Below are 16,189 nucleotides of genomic sequence, written 5' to 3'. Positions count from 1 at the left end.
AAGCCAGAAGAGGAAACAATACAAAGACCATTAACAAAATGTCAGCTGTACAAACTTGAAAGTCATGAAGCTTGGCTTTGTCAACAGGGATGTAGGGGCAATAAAGCTGACAAGAAAAGGTGTTGAGGACACACGATATCTAGAAAAGGCACGGGTTGCGTGTCCTTAGTTGCTTACAGCTGCAGGATGGTGTATGTAAGGCCATGACTAACTGGGACTCCTGAACCCAGGCTAATCACAAAATGGTGCCTGGCCTGGCACGTGCCAGCCATGAAAGGGTATTATGCAATGAAGAGATGAGAAAAGGTTCACATGCAGCTCTTGGAGTTATGGGGCTTAAGCGTGAACCGAGCAGGTAACATTAGCAGTGATTAGTGCTTGACTCTGTGCTTGGTGGTGCTTCCATGAAGTAATCGTTAATGCATGTGGAAAATAACACCAGGTCGGTGCTGTTCAGCTCTTAATGCCAGGTGATGTGAACTTGTCTGTGTGCTGATCCACGTTGTGCTTGGGATGCTCCGATTGAGGAACCCACCCAAAAATTAAATGGAGCTTTGGGATTTGGGAAGTTTGGTCCTTGAAAGGGATTGAATGAGACACAAGCTCTGGAGCGGTTAACAAATTAGCAGCTGCTCTCAGACCCCTGGTAGGTTGAGCCCCCTGTGTTTGTAATGGAGGCCATTGAGGAAGGCAGACTGACGATGAATTGGTGCCTTCCAGTCCTGTGTTCCAAGTAATCCACATTGTGCTATTTTCCTTCTGGAAGTTCTAAAAGGAACACTTTTCCATAGAAATTTCTATAGGAAAATCAGGTTTTGAACAACCAGAATGTTGATGCTACCCTTTTCCTCTCTTACACACACGCCTACGTGTACGCATGCACACATCAAATTGATGCAAAAATAGTCTGGCTTCTGGACTCATTGCATGCTCAATAGCTGTATTCCGCTTTTTTAGAAAGGGATCTTCTGTCAGCAGTTGGTTGATCCGTCTTTTTAGAGCTAGAAAGTCAGGGATACACTCCCAAGTTTAAAAACCTCTTGGAATCAGAATTGGAGCATATTTGATGTTATTGGGTGTTGCTCTTGATCCCTCTTTTAAAGGATAAATAGGTAAATAGGTAAATATTGCCTCCATGTCTGAGCAAATCATTGCTCTGAAGGTCTAGCCTGATCCTTTGTTCTCGGGGAACCTTCAGTGTTAATTCTCACAAATATGACTGCAGTGATCGTAGGTGTTCAGTCTCCCAAATGCTCCTTTTTATCCATCCCCTTCTGTATCAGATGTGCGAAAGGGGATGTATGCTCATACCCTTTCCATCGATCTAAGCTAACACATCAAACTGGCTAAAGTAGTACAAAACCATCACCAAAAAAAATGTTCAAACTTGGTGAATTAATTTTAAGTGCATGTACAGTGGCAGATACTTGATGCTTTTTGTTGAAAAGGGGGTATTAAGAAAGCTTGCTTTTAGAGATCCTACACAATGCATACTCTAAGGCTATGTTTTTCCGACTGCCTGTTACAGCCAGGAGTTGAGCTACCTGAAATAAACCACCACTGCTCCGGGAGCCACGTAACTGTGTCAGCTCAGCATTGAATCTGTCTTATTACGCTTTACGTTTTTGAGCACAGCCTGTTCCGACATCATCTGCCCTGCGGTATGATTTCAACATCAGACTCCTTTTAAATATGTTTGGGCCTAGTTAACTTATCTTCTGCACAAACCACGCAACCTGCAGTAAACGTTGGCTTTTCCCAAGATGACATTGTATGAAACTCAGGTGAGTACACCATATAAAAACAAATTAATTCCTGTCCTGTTCTTCCTCCTTGCTAATTATTTCTCTTGTAAGTGTGCTGCCCTAGAAAAAAATGTCAGAAAGTGTTTCCTGTTTGGTTTCCAAAGTGTTGACAGCGGTGCTTTGTATCATGAATTCCAGGCACACAGAAAAGCTCGTAATAGTTATCATGATTAATGGGTAAAGTTAATTATTCATAGATGTTACTTTGCCATCCCTGTGAGTCACTAATGTACTATCCTCATTTTATACGTGGGAGATTAAAACAAGGTTAGCTTTCCTGGAGGAGGATCTGGGCACACCAAGAACTAGGTGCTCCACTATCTCATTTCAGCCGCTTCCTGAAATCCATATTTTAGCAGTAGGTTTGTCAGTTTCCTCTCGTGCCCCAGGATAGGATTCAAGGCATCCAGAAGGCTGCCAGAGCGAGCTGCTCTATGAAACGTTTTGCCCAGCTGCAGCATTTCCCTCTGCCCTCGCTTCTGAAGCTTTGCACAACTTAGTGTAAGGCTTGTGGGATTGGAAAGAGGGAGTAAGAGAAAACGTGACTTTGTAGCTTATCAATCTGAGAGAAGTCGCAGTTCTGTTCCCTGTTCTCAGAGCTTTGTGTGTTTTCCACAGCTAGGGTGTTGGTGTTTTGGTTTGTTTCAATCCCCCATGTAATATAAAATGCCAGTGCAGTCTCAGGAACGTGGAGCTGATGCAGCCGTGCCCCTTGGCACTGAAAGACCTTGCTGCCAGGCTGCAGGGCCCTGCCCTTGTCTTCCCCACGGCTTCCTCTGCGGCTGGTGTGCAGTAACACAACCTCCACAGGCTGAAAAGTGAACACACGTGCGTCTGGTCCTGGTGAGGTGCCTAAGTGCTTCACCCAAAAAGCACTTTCTGCCTTCACGAGGGTATCTTCCAACTAAGATTGGTCTTGCTACTGCCGTGGCTGGTTTAAACAGAGTAGGCACCACAGCCTCTTTTGGTGAGTGAATAGATGAGTGTGGGCTGCAAACTCCCATCCACACAGAGATGTTGATATCAGGACACAAAGACCAGAGCGCAGACTCTAGGAGGTAAGGACCACGCTGCTCTGGCTGGGCCACTTTAGACTTGCACAGGAGCAAAAGTGCATCTTAGTGGCGTAACTGGAACGCAGCCTTGGAGCATGACAGATGCTTCATGAGCTCACACCCTCTCACGGCTTGAACTCTAAATGACTTCTTTTGGGTAATATTTCTGTGTCTAAGCTTGGATATGAAGCCAAGTCTCCTAAGATCCAGTCCAGTGAGATCTTCGCTAGATCATCTTCCCTATGATAAAATTCAAAGTCTTGTTATAGAGACCAGAAAAAAATATATATCTTTTTCTTCTTCTTTTCATAAATACTTCTGGTCTTAGCTTTCTTACACAATGGCTGGAAAGAGGCTTTGTGCAGGGTGGGATGTTTCGATGCCAACCCGTGTTCTTCAGTACAGCAAGATAAGGGAGGAGACTGGCCCTCGGCAGCTGTTCAGCTCAGAGCACAGTGAAAAACGAGCCTCGTGTCTCACAAATTTGAAGCCCATCTCCCTTCACTTTTGCTATTGTTACTCAAAGGTATATTAGATGCAGAAAAGAAACTCTATTATTAACTTGTTCACATCTCTTTAAACGTTGGGAGAGACAGCTCTAGAGGATTTGCCTGAGATGCAAGGCGTGGGTCTAAAACAAGCCCATGAGGGGAAGCTACAGATGCATCTTTAACTGGCCAGTTAGTGCTAGGCACCCAACGTGCGTCACTTGGCATGGGCAGTTTTCCTAATAAGCAGTTGTAAAGTCTGTGAATAGCTGGTGTTACCTATAATTACATCCCAGACAAAAGGGGTAGCCTGAGAAATGCATCTGCCTGGAGATGTTAGGAAACCGGATTTGAAACGCACAAAAGAGATGGCAATTAGCATGGATATTGTTCCAGGTGGTTTTAGATAGGATTCTCACCATCCCATGAAACACGACGATATAGCCCTCAGCCTGGCAGGGAACGATATCCAATACATATTGCTGTTCAAAATGCTACTGCGTTTTGATTACGCCTTGACTAAATGGAAAAAAAAAGATCATGTGGCACGAGAATACAAAACAAAAAGGTGAAAATCTATGAGTAGAAAAGTTGAGTCTTGTGCTCTTGTGTGTATTGAATGCTTTACATCTCTGGTGCACTCCTTTCTAGCTTATGTAAAATTGGCATAAACTGCTATTCTGCTATTCTATTCATTTTTTGACCACTCTGCACTCCCTGTAGTTCAGCCTAACTAACAATTCTCAGTGAAAAACCATGGGGAAGCTGTGTCTGTGGTGCCTGAGCACAGCTGATTGCCAGGGTCTGACTGTGAGTACCAGGCAGCTTTTCTGCTTCTTAATTCCAACCTATCAAAAGGAGCATCAACTTACAAAGAGTAGCGTCAATTACAGCTGTGTCGTCATCCCTCCTGTCAGTCAGAGGCAGATTTTATCTGGCCCTTGACATCATTTTCCAAATTAAATCTAGCGCAAAAATGAAAAATGCTGCTGCGCTGGTGGCAGGTGCGGCTCGCTCACATTAAATGGTTCACCTGGATCTGCTGCTCTGGGCTTACATGGAGCAGACCAGAAATCTTGTTTGCTAACATCCTGCAGGACCCTTCACATGGTGGTGCCCTGGACAAGCATGCTGGCTTAGAGCCCTGCCCCATTCGGCTACGTGCGCACGACCTTGTTTCCACAAAGGCTGCCTGCTTTCAGGCAAAGAGATGGCGGTCAGCAAATTTTGTGTAGATAGAGAAGTGTTAAGCATGAAAAAGTCTCGTTCATAATGCTGCTGAGAAAATGCCCTCTTATTTGGCCTTATACTGGAAATTGTGTGACTACGAAGAGTCTGCCACAGGGATCTGACAGCGCACAGCTGCATAGATAAAAATAATTGTATTTTTAAAATAGCATCCACAATTCAATAAGTAAATAAACAACAATGCAACGCAGAGCGGGCAGTAAGAATTCATGTGACAGTACTGTGAATTGTACAGAAAATCTTTCTGTGGGCAATGAATGACAGAGAACATACATAACAAAAAAAAAATCAGTATTTAAACTGAAAACTCTCTTAAGGACCATTAAGGAATGACAGGCCCATCAAGAAAGAAATCTTACCTACGATCAGAGGCTATTTTCCAAAAAAAAAAAAAAAAAAAAAAAGGTTTGAATGCAGGTTCAGTGACAGAGAAAGACTGGTTTATTACCACTAATACGATACCATCTTTGTAAAAGGTAGCTGGATGTTAACGCCCAAATATTTCCATCTGTTTGAGAGAATGCATCTCATGCCAATACAGATCATCTTGTTCTATAGCAGGCAAATGAATGTATCTACTGGTTTTGTTGCCATCAAGCTGTGCACTCTGGCCTCTTCCCAGCTTGTTTCTTCTGTCTTTCTTCTCCTCCAGCATTTCTTTGGTCGCTGTTTGCTTTGGAAATGTATAAAGCCACATTGTACACGTGATGGCTCTATTTTCTACCTGTTATTTCCAAAGACACCACATGGATTAGTACCTTCTGTCAAATGTTACCTTGAATTATTTAAAATCTTACACTGTAGTAAAAGAATCAAGATTTCTTCTGGTCCGAGACACCATAACAAGATACCAGGTTTGCACATGAAGAATGAATGCCTAGCCACTTTGTGGTCTTTGGAAAGATTTCTATTAGTTCAATGTTTTCACCCAAATAAATGAGTGACTTCAGACTCACCTGAACTAACAACCCAACCCTTATGTAACAACAGGGCTAGATTCTCCAGTGGAGCTTCCCTCCTTCTTACTAATGCGAGATCTAAGTCCTTGATAGCTGTATTCAGGGATTTTAAGGTGACAAGGCCTACTTGATCATCACCCGTGCTTTAACGACTAATAACCATCGCTTGTTTTGAACTTAGAAACGTGTATCTGTCCAGAAGTGTTTCATACTCAGCAGGTCTAAAGCACAGAGGAGACAGAAAAAATGGGGGGAATACATTGATTTGTCATTTATTAAATAATGAAAAGAAAGCTATTCGAAGGAAATCTTGCTTTCCTAGCCTCCACCCATGCTAGGCAGAGTCTGGTGAAGAGAAAAATGTGGGGAGGGAGACAAGCTTAGAGGCCATTGGCCTCCCAGACAATCTTTCCTTCTCCTAATTTGTTTTAGTAACTTACACATACAAAAAGTGTCTCAGCCACACGGTGCAATTCTGTCTCAGACCCTTTGTGAGCCCCCACTGTGTTCAGCGGCTGAGATATCAGTACCTTTCCTCCTTGTCTCAGCGGCAGCATTCCTTTTTGGAAATCATGTGAAAGTTTGATACTAAATTAAAAGCTTTCCAATCTAAACTCCTTGGGGAGACAAGGCAAAAACCCTTCCTGAAATGTGCCCAGATTGATCTGAGATGTAAAGGAAGGAGAGCACCAGGCAGGGATCTGAATTTTGCCTGGCCTCTGCCACTGATTCACTGCAATGCTTTCTGTAAGTCATTTATGGAGCATCAGTGTAGTCACTGATGGAGGAAAAACAATATTTATTTCCTTTCACAGAATTGTCTTGAGTCTTACTAACCACTGCTTGTGCAAATCTTTGGATGAAAGGAAACATAAGAGTTCAAAGCTCTTATTATATATTACCTGTTACACTTTATAACAAATGTCATCACACTAAATAGGAATTAACATTCCAAAACCCAGAGGGTGGGTACCTTTTCATACCCATATATATAAAAGTCATCAAGTGACCTGCCTCAGAGGAAGGCTGATTGAAGACAGGTGAGTCTGAATCCACTTGTAGAATATCTATTTAGAGGCAGAAACCTTGATTTTTGCTTTGATTTATCATTTTGTTAATTTTGTAAGTGTCTCACAGTGTTTGCTTAAGGCTTGTGATTTTTGTGATGGGACTAAAAAAAAAAAAAAAGTCTGATAACTTCAAACTTTATAACATGACAATTTTCTGTTTGTGGAAACAGCTACAAACTGCAGTGTTAGGTATGGATTTGCCATTGAATTAAGAGGTATTATGTCAGGCTGCAGGGATCCAGGCTTGCAAATACTTGGTGTTGGGCTCAAACTGAGCTGCTGAGCACATACCCAGCTCAGGCAGTGGGCATTTGCTGCACTGAATAATCTCTCTCAGGGCAAGGGAGTCTTTCTGATGACATTGGTGGCCTGTTTGTGCTTGAGCATCCATGAAGTCTGGTTTATAGTTAAAATAGAGTTAGACTTTACAGCGAAAATACAGTTAGACTGGAGAAAAGGTCAGGCATTACTAAAATCAATAAGGCATTTTCAGGTGTTAATAGCATTGCAGGATGATTGCCTGCAAGGCTCATGGCATTGTTTTGTACTTGAAATATTCTTGCAGGGGAAAAAAAAAAAAAAAAGGCATTTCTAATCTGTAAAACCTGCTCAGTTAAATGCCCTCACCAGCAAGGTAAGTGCAATCAATGCACTTTTTCCAGCTGATAACTATTATCTGATGATATTTTGGAATTTTATTAATAAACAAAAGAGGCATTCATTACTAAAGTGATTATCTGCCGTTGTCACACACAGGAATTAATGCAGAAATATTATTTTACCAGCAAAACCTTGGAACTGCCTTGCATGCTCTCAGCAGCAACATGAGGGCTGTGTTGCTTGATTTTTGGCAACATGTTTTTCCTAAAGCTTAGCAAAAGCCATGTTGCCTTTTGAACAGAGAGATCTATGCACTCTGTAGTACACTGGATGTCAAACACCTGTATATTTAAAGCAAATGTACTGAGCCTCCTCATTGTGAAGAGATGCTGGGGGTATTCAAGAGGTGCCATGAGAGCAAGCAACGGGCTAAAAAAGTCCCTGCTGGCCCTGGCTGCAGGTTTGGTGCTTCCTTCTTGATGTGATGGTGATGGCAAGGTGGCACATGGTATGGAGGAGCCATCCCTCCAGAAACTCCTAAACAATTAGGAAATAAGAAGCAGATGGGGCTCCATCACCCGCTTCTCCTGCCACTACCACCCTCTGAAGCCAGCAGCTGCCAGGAGAGCCCAGGGCCAGGGGAAGGAGCAGGGGGAGCTCTTGGCATGCATGCTTTGTTCCAGAGCTGTTGAATTTCACCATCAACTTCTTCATGTTTTGCAACCTTCTGTGTTTTCAGGTGTCCTGGGGCAGCGGAGGAGAGCCATCACCATGGTCCCCGCGCTGCTCTTGCTGGGCCTTTCGGCCCTGATTGGTGAGCCTGGGCGTGGGTTTGGTTTGCTGGGGAACGCACCCTGCCCTCAACTGCTTGCAGAGTCACAGACATACCCAGCTAGCCTTGTATGACCTCTCTGCCTACTCAGAAAGGTCTCCCAAATGTCACGGGCTGTTTGATGAAGCCTATTCATTCCTCAGTTATTGAGGAAATTTGGGTAATTTGCCCAGGCTGAGGCACACGCTCTCCTCAGCTAATTCCCCATGAAGTTGCGGGGACACAAGGGGACGTTCCCAGCCATCATCTGAGGGGTGGTGGGCATCGGGGGGCATCAAACAGAAAGGGCCCTCTGAGATAAACGTCGAGCCTGTGGCTCCTTCCCCCATGCCAGCTTTTAGGCCTAGCAGGGCAGATGCCTATTTATATAAATCATCATTACTTTCATTTGCTTCAACCTATTCAGCTAGGAAAGAACAAATTCCTGTTCTCTGTCACTGGTAATGTCACTGACAGGGAGCAGTGGCCACGATATATGCTTGGATTACGGGCCTGGATGAATGCCTCGTGCTTGACTTGCATTCACCTGCAGCAAGCTGTGCCACATTGCTGTGAGATCTTATGTTTTCAAACACCTCCATTTCATTTTTCAGCTCCGTCTGCGAGTTACAGTTGCTATGGCGATATAAATGCTATTCAAGCCCCCACGATTTCCTGCACAGCCGTGAGAGCCCCAGACTGCGGTAGGTATCACGCACCGCTTGATCTCTCGGCCTACCTGTACCTGGCAGAGAGATGCTGTGCCTGCCTGTTGTTACCACCAAATTAAACGTGGTGCAGCTATTCGATTAGCCAGAAGGGAGAAAGAAAGCCCTCTCTCCAGCCCCAAAAACATGGCAGGTGCTCTGAAAACTCTAGACTTGGTGGGAAGCAGGAGGGCAAACTCCACAGGCAGGATCCTCAGCCTCTGAGTGGAGGGAGCCGGAGCAAACCCCGTTTCATCCCATGCAGCTGTTCACCATCTGGGGCTGTAGCATTAACACCAGCACCCTCCCCAAACCCCATTTTTGTAAGGGCGGGTGGGTAAGGCTGCCTTTCCCCTGGCTGCAGGCATCGCTGCTCTGAGGAGGACGGCAGATGCGGACATCATTCGCCTGAGGAAATACGAGATCCCCATTAAGAGAGTCGCCAGAAACCTGTGCCTGGACCCAGCGCTCATTGCTGCCATCATCTCGCAGGAGAGCCGCGCCGGCCTGCTGCTGGACAACGGCTGGGACCAGGGGCGGCAGAGGTTCGGCCTGATGCAGGTATGGACAAAGGATAGGAGAGGAGAGCCCACAAGTGGCAGCACGGCAGGGGCTGCCTGTCTCGGGGCTTCGCCTTGGCCTGTGACCCCCCCCACATTCTACACTCAGACACATTCCCTTTGCAGACTGTGTTTTATCACCTCAGCTTTATCACAAGTAGGGTCGCTACTGTGAATTGTGGACTGAAAGTGTTAAAAACGGGGTGAAGCTACAGTGGTGGTTGTGTTTGGAGGGAAAACGGTCTTCTTGCTTGACTTTTCCAGATCGACAGGCGCTACCACCAGCCTTACGGGACATGGGACAGCGAGGAGCACATCAACCAGTGTTCGACCATGCTGGTGCTTGGGATCAATGAAATGCGGGCAAGGCACCCTACCTGGAGCTGGGACCAACAGCTGAGAGGTATGGTGTGCCCCATGCAGCTGTGGGGACGTGCTGGAGGTTACGTGTGGAAACAAAGAGGGGACATTGCATTACCGGCACCATCAGGGCATTAAGGGCTGAGATTCACAAACCAGAATAAAACAGCCCTCTTCTACTTTTCACCATCATCACTTTGATCTGTGATTTGCACTGTTGTGTGCACATCAAGGCACGTTCACACAGATATAGGTTCAGTGTGATATCTTACACCCTCTTTCCATGGGGTTCCTTTTTCATTCCCACACTGCTCTTTTTTTTTTTTTTTTTTTTTTTTTTTTTTAATATGTATATTGCAATAAGCTTTCTAATAATGGTTAGTCAACACCAGGTGATCACTGTTTGTTTGTAGGGGCCTCTGCCTCATGAAGGATGGCAGTGCTGTGCATCTGTTGGTGTCCCTTTTAGAGGGAAAAGATCATCAACCTGGCAGATTTTATAGCATCTTAGCATCCCTTACTTTTTTTTTTTTAAGTATGTTGGCTGAAGGAAGCTTGGGATCCAGGTTTGTTCATCACCCATGTTATCTGCATGCTGTTTTATTCACTCTTTGCTATTTCTTGCTCTCCCGTCCTTTTAGACTGCAGCCTTTTGTGGGACCAGAATGCTGTTCCTGCCCACATTTAGAGAGAATCAGGGGTTTCTTAACTATAGAAATAAGCATTTTGTGAAATGAATCACTTTTCGGTAAAAACACACAATTAGCGATTTCCCAAGCTGTTGTATACGTTTGATGAGATGCATTGCCCTTTATACTAGGAATTTTTACTTTTAAATCTGTATTTCTCATTTATAAGCTCGTAATAACTCTTTTTTAACTCTTCCCAGGGGGAATCTGTGTCTACCGTGCAAGAATCGGCAACATCCAGGTCTACGACGAAGACCCCTGTGGCAGAGACAACTACTATGTCAACAGCGTGATCGGGCGGGCCCAGTACTTCAAGAGGCATGGGTTCTAGCTCAGCAACCAACCCCACCACAGACCCTCTCCTCCATGTAGTCTAGCCCAGTAGTGAAGGTAGTACCCAGAGCAGTTCCTCCAGGGCTCCTGGCAGGAGCAGTGCTGGTGGCACCAGCATGTTGCTTGCTCCAGCACACCCCAGCTCCCCAGTTGCCCATTGGCAAGCTCAGTGGTGCCTTCCAGGGGACTGACAGGGGCAACACACCACGAGCTCAGGGCCTTTAGAAGGCAGACGAGGACATCCCCATTGGGTGAGGAAGCTCCTTGCATTAGGAGCTGAACCTGGGGCTGTCTGTACATTCCCCAACAAGCAGCTCTCCCTCGGCATGGGCTATGCTGTTACTGTCTCCTGTCTATGTCCACCTCCTTCCTTCTCCCCAGCCAATGGGAGGGAGAAGCCCCCGAGCTAAGGTCTTCCTCCCCCCTGATAGTGCTGGCTGCTTGGCAATGAAGAGGCTCCTCTCTGAGTCTTTCATCTCTGCAGGCTTCTGTTAACTGCTTATTTCTGGGGCCAGCCTTATGGGGGAACCCACCAAGCATCCTCCTTGTGCTCCCAAGAGACCAGGAGCCCCTTAAGGGCTGGTGACCCCTACAGGGAGAAAAACAGCCTTGCACAGGGGAAATCCTCTAAGTGGGAAACACTACAAGTGCTGTAGTGGGCACACAAATCACCTTTCTGTTACAGAGCCATCCTCTGAGCAGGAGCTGGCCCCAGGTATCCCTGCCCCAGGAGCTGCATTACAGCAATAGTGCTGGTAAAATCTCACCACCTTCCCTCCTTTCCTTTGGTGCGTTTGTGCTGGGGCCCGCTGAATTTAAAAGCGTGCATTTTGGCTTCTGTCCCTCCGCCAGGTATCCCGACTTTTAATTAGGAGTGAATTAGCTCTGGGTGTATAAATTCTGTTTGAAAGTATTCTTCAGTGTGGATGGGTCTGGGTGCAACTTTTGGTTTAATAAGAATCCAAATAAAGAGAAACGATGTATTCCAGTTTTTTTGTTGCTTGGCAAACAACTCATCTTTGCAGTTTCACAAGGCTGGGTGGGTAGTAACGTGTGGCTCTGGTAAATAACCCAGTGTGGGACTTTCTGAGAAATGAAAGAGGAAAACCAAGCTGCAGAGCAGGGGTGGGGAGAAATGGGCTCAGAGGCAGTCCAAGCCCAGGACAAGGGATCTGGGATGTCCATCTTTAGTGCTGATCACCATTTCAGGGGCACCAGGACATCTTCCTGGCAGCTGTCACCACTGCTGATGTAGAAGATGTGTCTGGTGGTCACTGCTGGTCAGAGCTGACACAGGCAGTGTGAACGCTGATTTGGAGACTGCTTTTGCAAGCCAGGCAATTTCAGCTCTGCGCTCGGTTTCCTACGATCTTGTCAGTCACTCATCTGCTTACCGTCACGCCAAGGACTGTGAGTAACTGAAGTATTTGCAGGCAACTTCATGCTTTGTCATCTCGGGAGACCAGAGGGAGCTATAGGGCACCTCTAACATTACTGTGGGCTTTGTTTGTTTGTTTGCTTTTAAGACTACAGGAAAGAGTTCAGTGTTGAGTTACCGGAGGTATTCAGCTACATATTAATTAGTCTCTAGTGAATTCTGTGCTATACTCTGACAATTTTAGTAAAATGACTACTTTGTAATACAGACTTGTGAGACATAGCACACAGTTTCATTATCTCTATTTGAAATAGCTTACATAAAATTAATTGAAATCTTTGCTTCATTATGTTATGTAAATCTATATTATACAAACACCTTACACTGTGTACAACCTATATAAACACTTTTGGTAGAACAATATAAACTTCACAAGGGCTGGGGGCAGGGAATCTCATTGCTGCTTCTGTCTGCAGAGTTGTGTTTTGAGTTTGGAGGATGCACAAGAGTGGAGCTTTCTTTGTTTCCCTCACGTCACCTTTATTTGTTGCCAGCAAGCTCCATGCCACTACTATGAGTTGCCATCCCTGTGGATCTGTGAACACCCTGGGAGTCCAATTTCTGCATGCATTACCTCTGAGGCTGCTGCTTCACGTTATGGTAACACCACCCGAGGGGCTGCAGACCTGCCTGCTGGTTTCTGCAGTATTGCACGAGGAAATGTTTTAAAGTCTATTTAAAGGCCCTGATTTCAGCAGTTCCATATTTTGTTGCAAATATTATTTTATGGTATCAGCAGATTGTACAGAGGAGGGAAAATCCCTGTGGAAAGTGAATTGAAATATAATTGCTTGATAAATTGGCAGGAAGGAGTAAATAATTAAGGAGAGTTTAACATCAGCATATTGCTTTCAGGTTTGAGCAAAAGCTTTCTTAGCAAGCAGAGTTTGCCTTGCTTTTGCTCTCTGATCTTTCCCTGGTCACTCACATCCATTGTACTCGGAGCTGCTTCTCTGTCTGGGACACACGGGGCTGCTGTGGCCGCTCGCTCGGTCACCGAGCCTATTGTGAAAAACAGGCCGCTTGCAAAGCGAGTGATCTTCTGCCATGTAACATGTCATGGAATGCTGAAGTACGGGTCAGGAAAGAGAAGAACTAAACAAAAGGGGAAAGAAAGGTCCAGGGAAGTGTAGACTAAGGAGCCCAGCTGCAACACCTGGACAGACAGGGGAATAAAGGATTGAACAATCACTTTCTGAGTACCTGCGGGACAACAAAGCAGTCAAGAAGCAGTCAAGAGGGCTCTGGCAGTGTGGCTTGCCAGGAATAAAGAGCCTCAAGCCAACCACAGTCCTTATCTCACTGGGTAAGTTGCCAAGAGAGACACTGTGGTTGTGCCATATCACAAGCTCAATAATGCTTTCACCAGTGATCCGTGAAGTACCCTGATATGTCAAGGACCTTAAGATAAGAACAAAAAGCACTGCTTGGAGAAGTTATCAGCAGCTTCTGGTCAAACTGGTGAGATGATTCAAGCAGAGCTACACAAGTCTGTCCTGCAGAGATTTCTGTACAATTTGTGGTTGTGATGTGAATGTCGGACTAGAGCTATCAAACTGTGGGTGAAGACCCCACTGACTGAACACAAGCACTTCTACTAATGGTTAAAAACTAAGGAAACCCATTAGGAATCAAGGTACTGAAATTGAGTAAATACAATTGCAAAACACTCAAGGAGCTTCAGCATGGGCATAAGGAGGAGAGGAGCAGGCAGGTGGCCATCCAGTGAAAAGGGCCGGGACATTCCTGTGGAAACCCAATGAGCTGATGCCAGGAAAAGGGAGAAGGGAACAAAAAAAAAAGGACAGTGCTTTTGGGGGACTTATTTTTATCATAGCGCAGTGAATGTAGTACCTGGGGTAATTCTCCTCTCTGTTCTTCTGAAGTCAGCATCAGTGAGGCTTGGTGTTTGGATGTGTTGCACCAGCAAAAATGTTGTCAGGAAAACTGCAACTCAAGTGGAAGGTACAGCCTATGATAAAAAATTAATTAGACTTACTTTTTTTTTTTTTTTTTTTTCAGAAAAGAGAAAAATGACACAGTCTTAATTTTCTAATACGCAAAAGGAATGGAGGGCAATGACCCACATCCTTCCCTTCCCCTAGAGTGTAGGGAAAGTAGTGTTGAATTTGGCAACAAGTCTGTGTCGGTTATTTCAAAAATATTCTAAGGGCAGTGAAGCAATGCAACGCTCACTGAATGTTTTAAGGAACAAACAAGACCAGTATTTAAAATGTGTGTATGCCATGCTGCTGTAGATATGGGGAATTCACAAGGTGAAGGAAGGACCTTTTTCAGGCCATCAGACTCCACAGTCAGCAAATAGGTAAGACAATAAATTGCAGACAAGGAAGCAAGAGCTTCTTTGTTAGGATCTTGTGCACTGTTTTTGCTACCAATCTTGAGAAGAGTATTTAAATGTCCTTTTTTATAATAAATAGCAAACCTGACATGTCAAGTTTTCTCCTTCATCCCCTGGCTAAGCTGCTGGTGGTGTGGGCTGACCCCTCCCTGGCTCAGGCACAGGTCTGCCTAGAGCCTGGGGCTGCAGTGACGGACTTCTATGGACACCAGGCAGAGTGATCAATCAATACAGCAATAGCTGAAACAGCAGGAAAACCCTGCCAAAGGCAACTCCCCATGGGCCAGAGCCGTGAGCCATGTGGGCATGTAGGTTCCTTTGGTGGCTGACTCTGAATGCTGGATTTGGATGGATCTGGGCCACATGTCCACGTGTCTTCTCTCTGAGAGATATAAAACAATGGGAAGTGCCATCACAGCAATGTAGATCTCAAAAGCTGTTTGTTCTGCTTTGTTGCCTGTTGAAAAACTGGGTTGGGATTTCCCGGCTAAGAACCTGTTCCCCTGTCTGAGCCTTTTTGTGGTTGCACGTGCAGAACCACACCCCAAAATATTAGGCTCATCTTAGGATTTTTCTTCCTGGTAGAAACAAGTTCAAGTTTATACAGGTCAGAAAGGGCATCACTGGCCCTTCCTTCAGCTGGAGATGTCAGATGAATGTTGGAAACGCTTTGTGGGTCAGACCAGTGGTCACCCCCCAGGTCTGCCTCCAGCAGCTGTAGCAGAAGATGCTGCCTGGGGAAGCCTGGCAGCTTTTTGCAGTCCATTTTCCTCATATGACCCCAGCTTCCCCAGTGGTTTAACAGGGGTGGCAGCATGCACATCCACCCTGTACGATGATGCTGAATCCATCCAGTCATTTTGGGAAAGTGTCAGTGCTGTCAGCCCAGAAGTTCACCTTTTACTGCAAAAAGAAATGTCTTTGCCTGTTTTAAGCTGGTCTCTGCCTCTCTTCCTGGTTTCACTCAGCACCCCTTAGGTTTTATGCTGCAGGATGTGGTGACCAACATTTTTGCTTTCCAGCCTCTTTCATCCCCCCTCATCACAGGGCTGTACCATTCCCCTGTTGATTTTAGTCAGGTTTCTCCTATTCTACATCCTTGCTGAGAGGCAGAGACCCTCAATGTGGGCTTCCAACAAGTTTTTTTTTGAACAGCCTCCAGGATGCTTACAGGCTTCTCTGGTTTGGGGCTGTTCCTTTGGCAGTGCCTACCAAAGGCACTGTTGCTTTTAGCGTTTGCTTCAGTTTTCTTAATTATCTTCCTTGAAACTCTCATACTGAGAGCACATGGCCTGCATTTTCCACTTCATCTCTTTCTGATTTATTGCCACCAAAAATTCTGTTTCTGTATCTCACCCTGATGAGGCACTGGCATAGCCTATGCGTAGGCTCCGGCTCTTACCACTGTCCTGTGTTTGCTGCCTCTCCAATCTCACTGACCAGCATTGTCTTCATGGAGAGACAATAGTACAGTCCTACCATGGCATTTTTTTTTTAGCATTGTCTGGGATTTCCACCCATGGGATTTTAGGGTGCCTTGCTTTTCCTGAAATGTTTTTATGGTGCTACACTTGTATCCTCCACATACGGCATCCCTCCTCCACCATTACATCTCATTCCTGTAAGGCTGGCAGTGCTGTATCTGTTGTGGTTTAACCCGACTGGCAGCTAAACACCACACAGCCGTTCGCTCACCCTCCCCCC

At 45.4% G+C, this 16,189-nt stretch overlaps 2 protein-coding genes across 6 annotated transcripts in view; both read left to right on the top strand.

Annotated features, from left to right (window-relative positions):
* The first annotated feature begins 1,485 nt into the window (after positions 1-1,485).
* On the top strand, positions 1,486-11,673 carry LOC118160804 (lysozyme g-like). Of its 5 annotated transcripts, none has more exons than XM_035315833.1 (6): positions 1,486-1,784; positions 7,965-8,039; positions 8,651-8,740; positions 9,102-9,304; positions 9,568-9,706; positions 10,553-11,673. In XM_035315833.1, exons 2-6 carry the CDS (start codon positions 7,997-7,999, stop codon positions 10,681-10,683), a joined length of 606 nt encoding a protein of 201 aa, XP_035171724.1. In that variant the 5' UTR covers positions 1,486-1,784; positions 7,965-7,996; the 3' UTR covers positions 10,684-11,673. The 5 variants fall into 5 exon arrangements, with proteins under 5 accessions (XP_035171724.1, XP_035171696.1, XP_035171689.1 ...); XM_035315805.1 differs by lacking the exon at positions 1,486-1,784 and adding an exon at positions 5,889-6,814 and having other exon boundaries at positions 9,108-9,304; XM_035315798.1 differs by lacking the exon at positions 1,486-1,784 and adding an exon at positions 5,892-6,814.
* A 93-nt stretch (positions 11,674-11,766) lies between these two features.
* Positions 11,767-16,189, top strand: part of LOC118160837 (lysozyme g) — a 12,703-nt gene continuing 8,280 nt past the window's right edge. The window contains exon 1 of the mRNA XM_035315868.1: positions 11,767-12,095. The gene's annotated coding sequence lies outside the window, so the exon portion shown is untranslated. The remainder of the gene's footprint in view (positions 12,096-16,189) is intronic.

This window comes from Oxyura jamaicensis, chromosome 1 (assembly GCF_011077185.1).
Source record: "Oxyura jamaicensis isolate SHBP4307 breed ruddy duck chromosome 1, BPBGC_Ojam_1.0, whole genome shotgun sequence".
Taxonomy (NCBI): domain Eukaryota; kingdom Metazoa; phylum Chordata; class Aves; order Anseriformes; family Anatidae; genus Oxyura; species Oxyura jamaicensis.
This window is presented reverse-complemented; position numbering and strand designations above follow the sequence as displayed.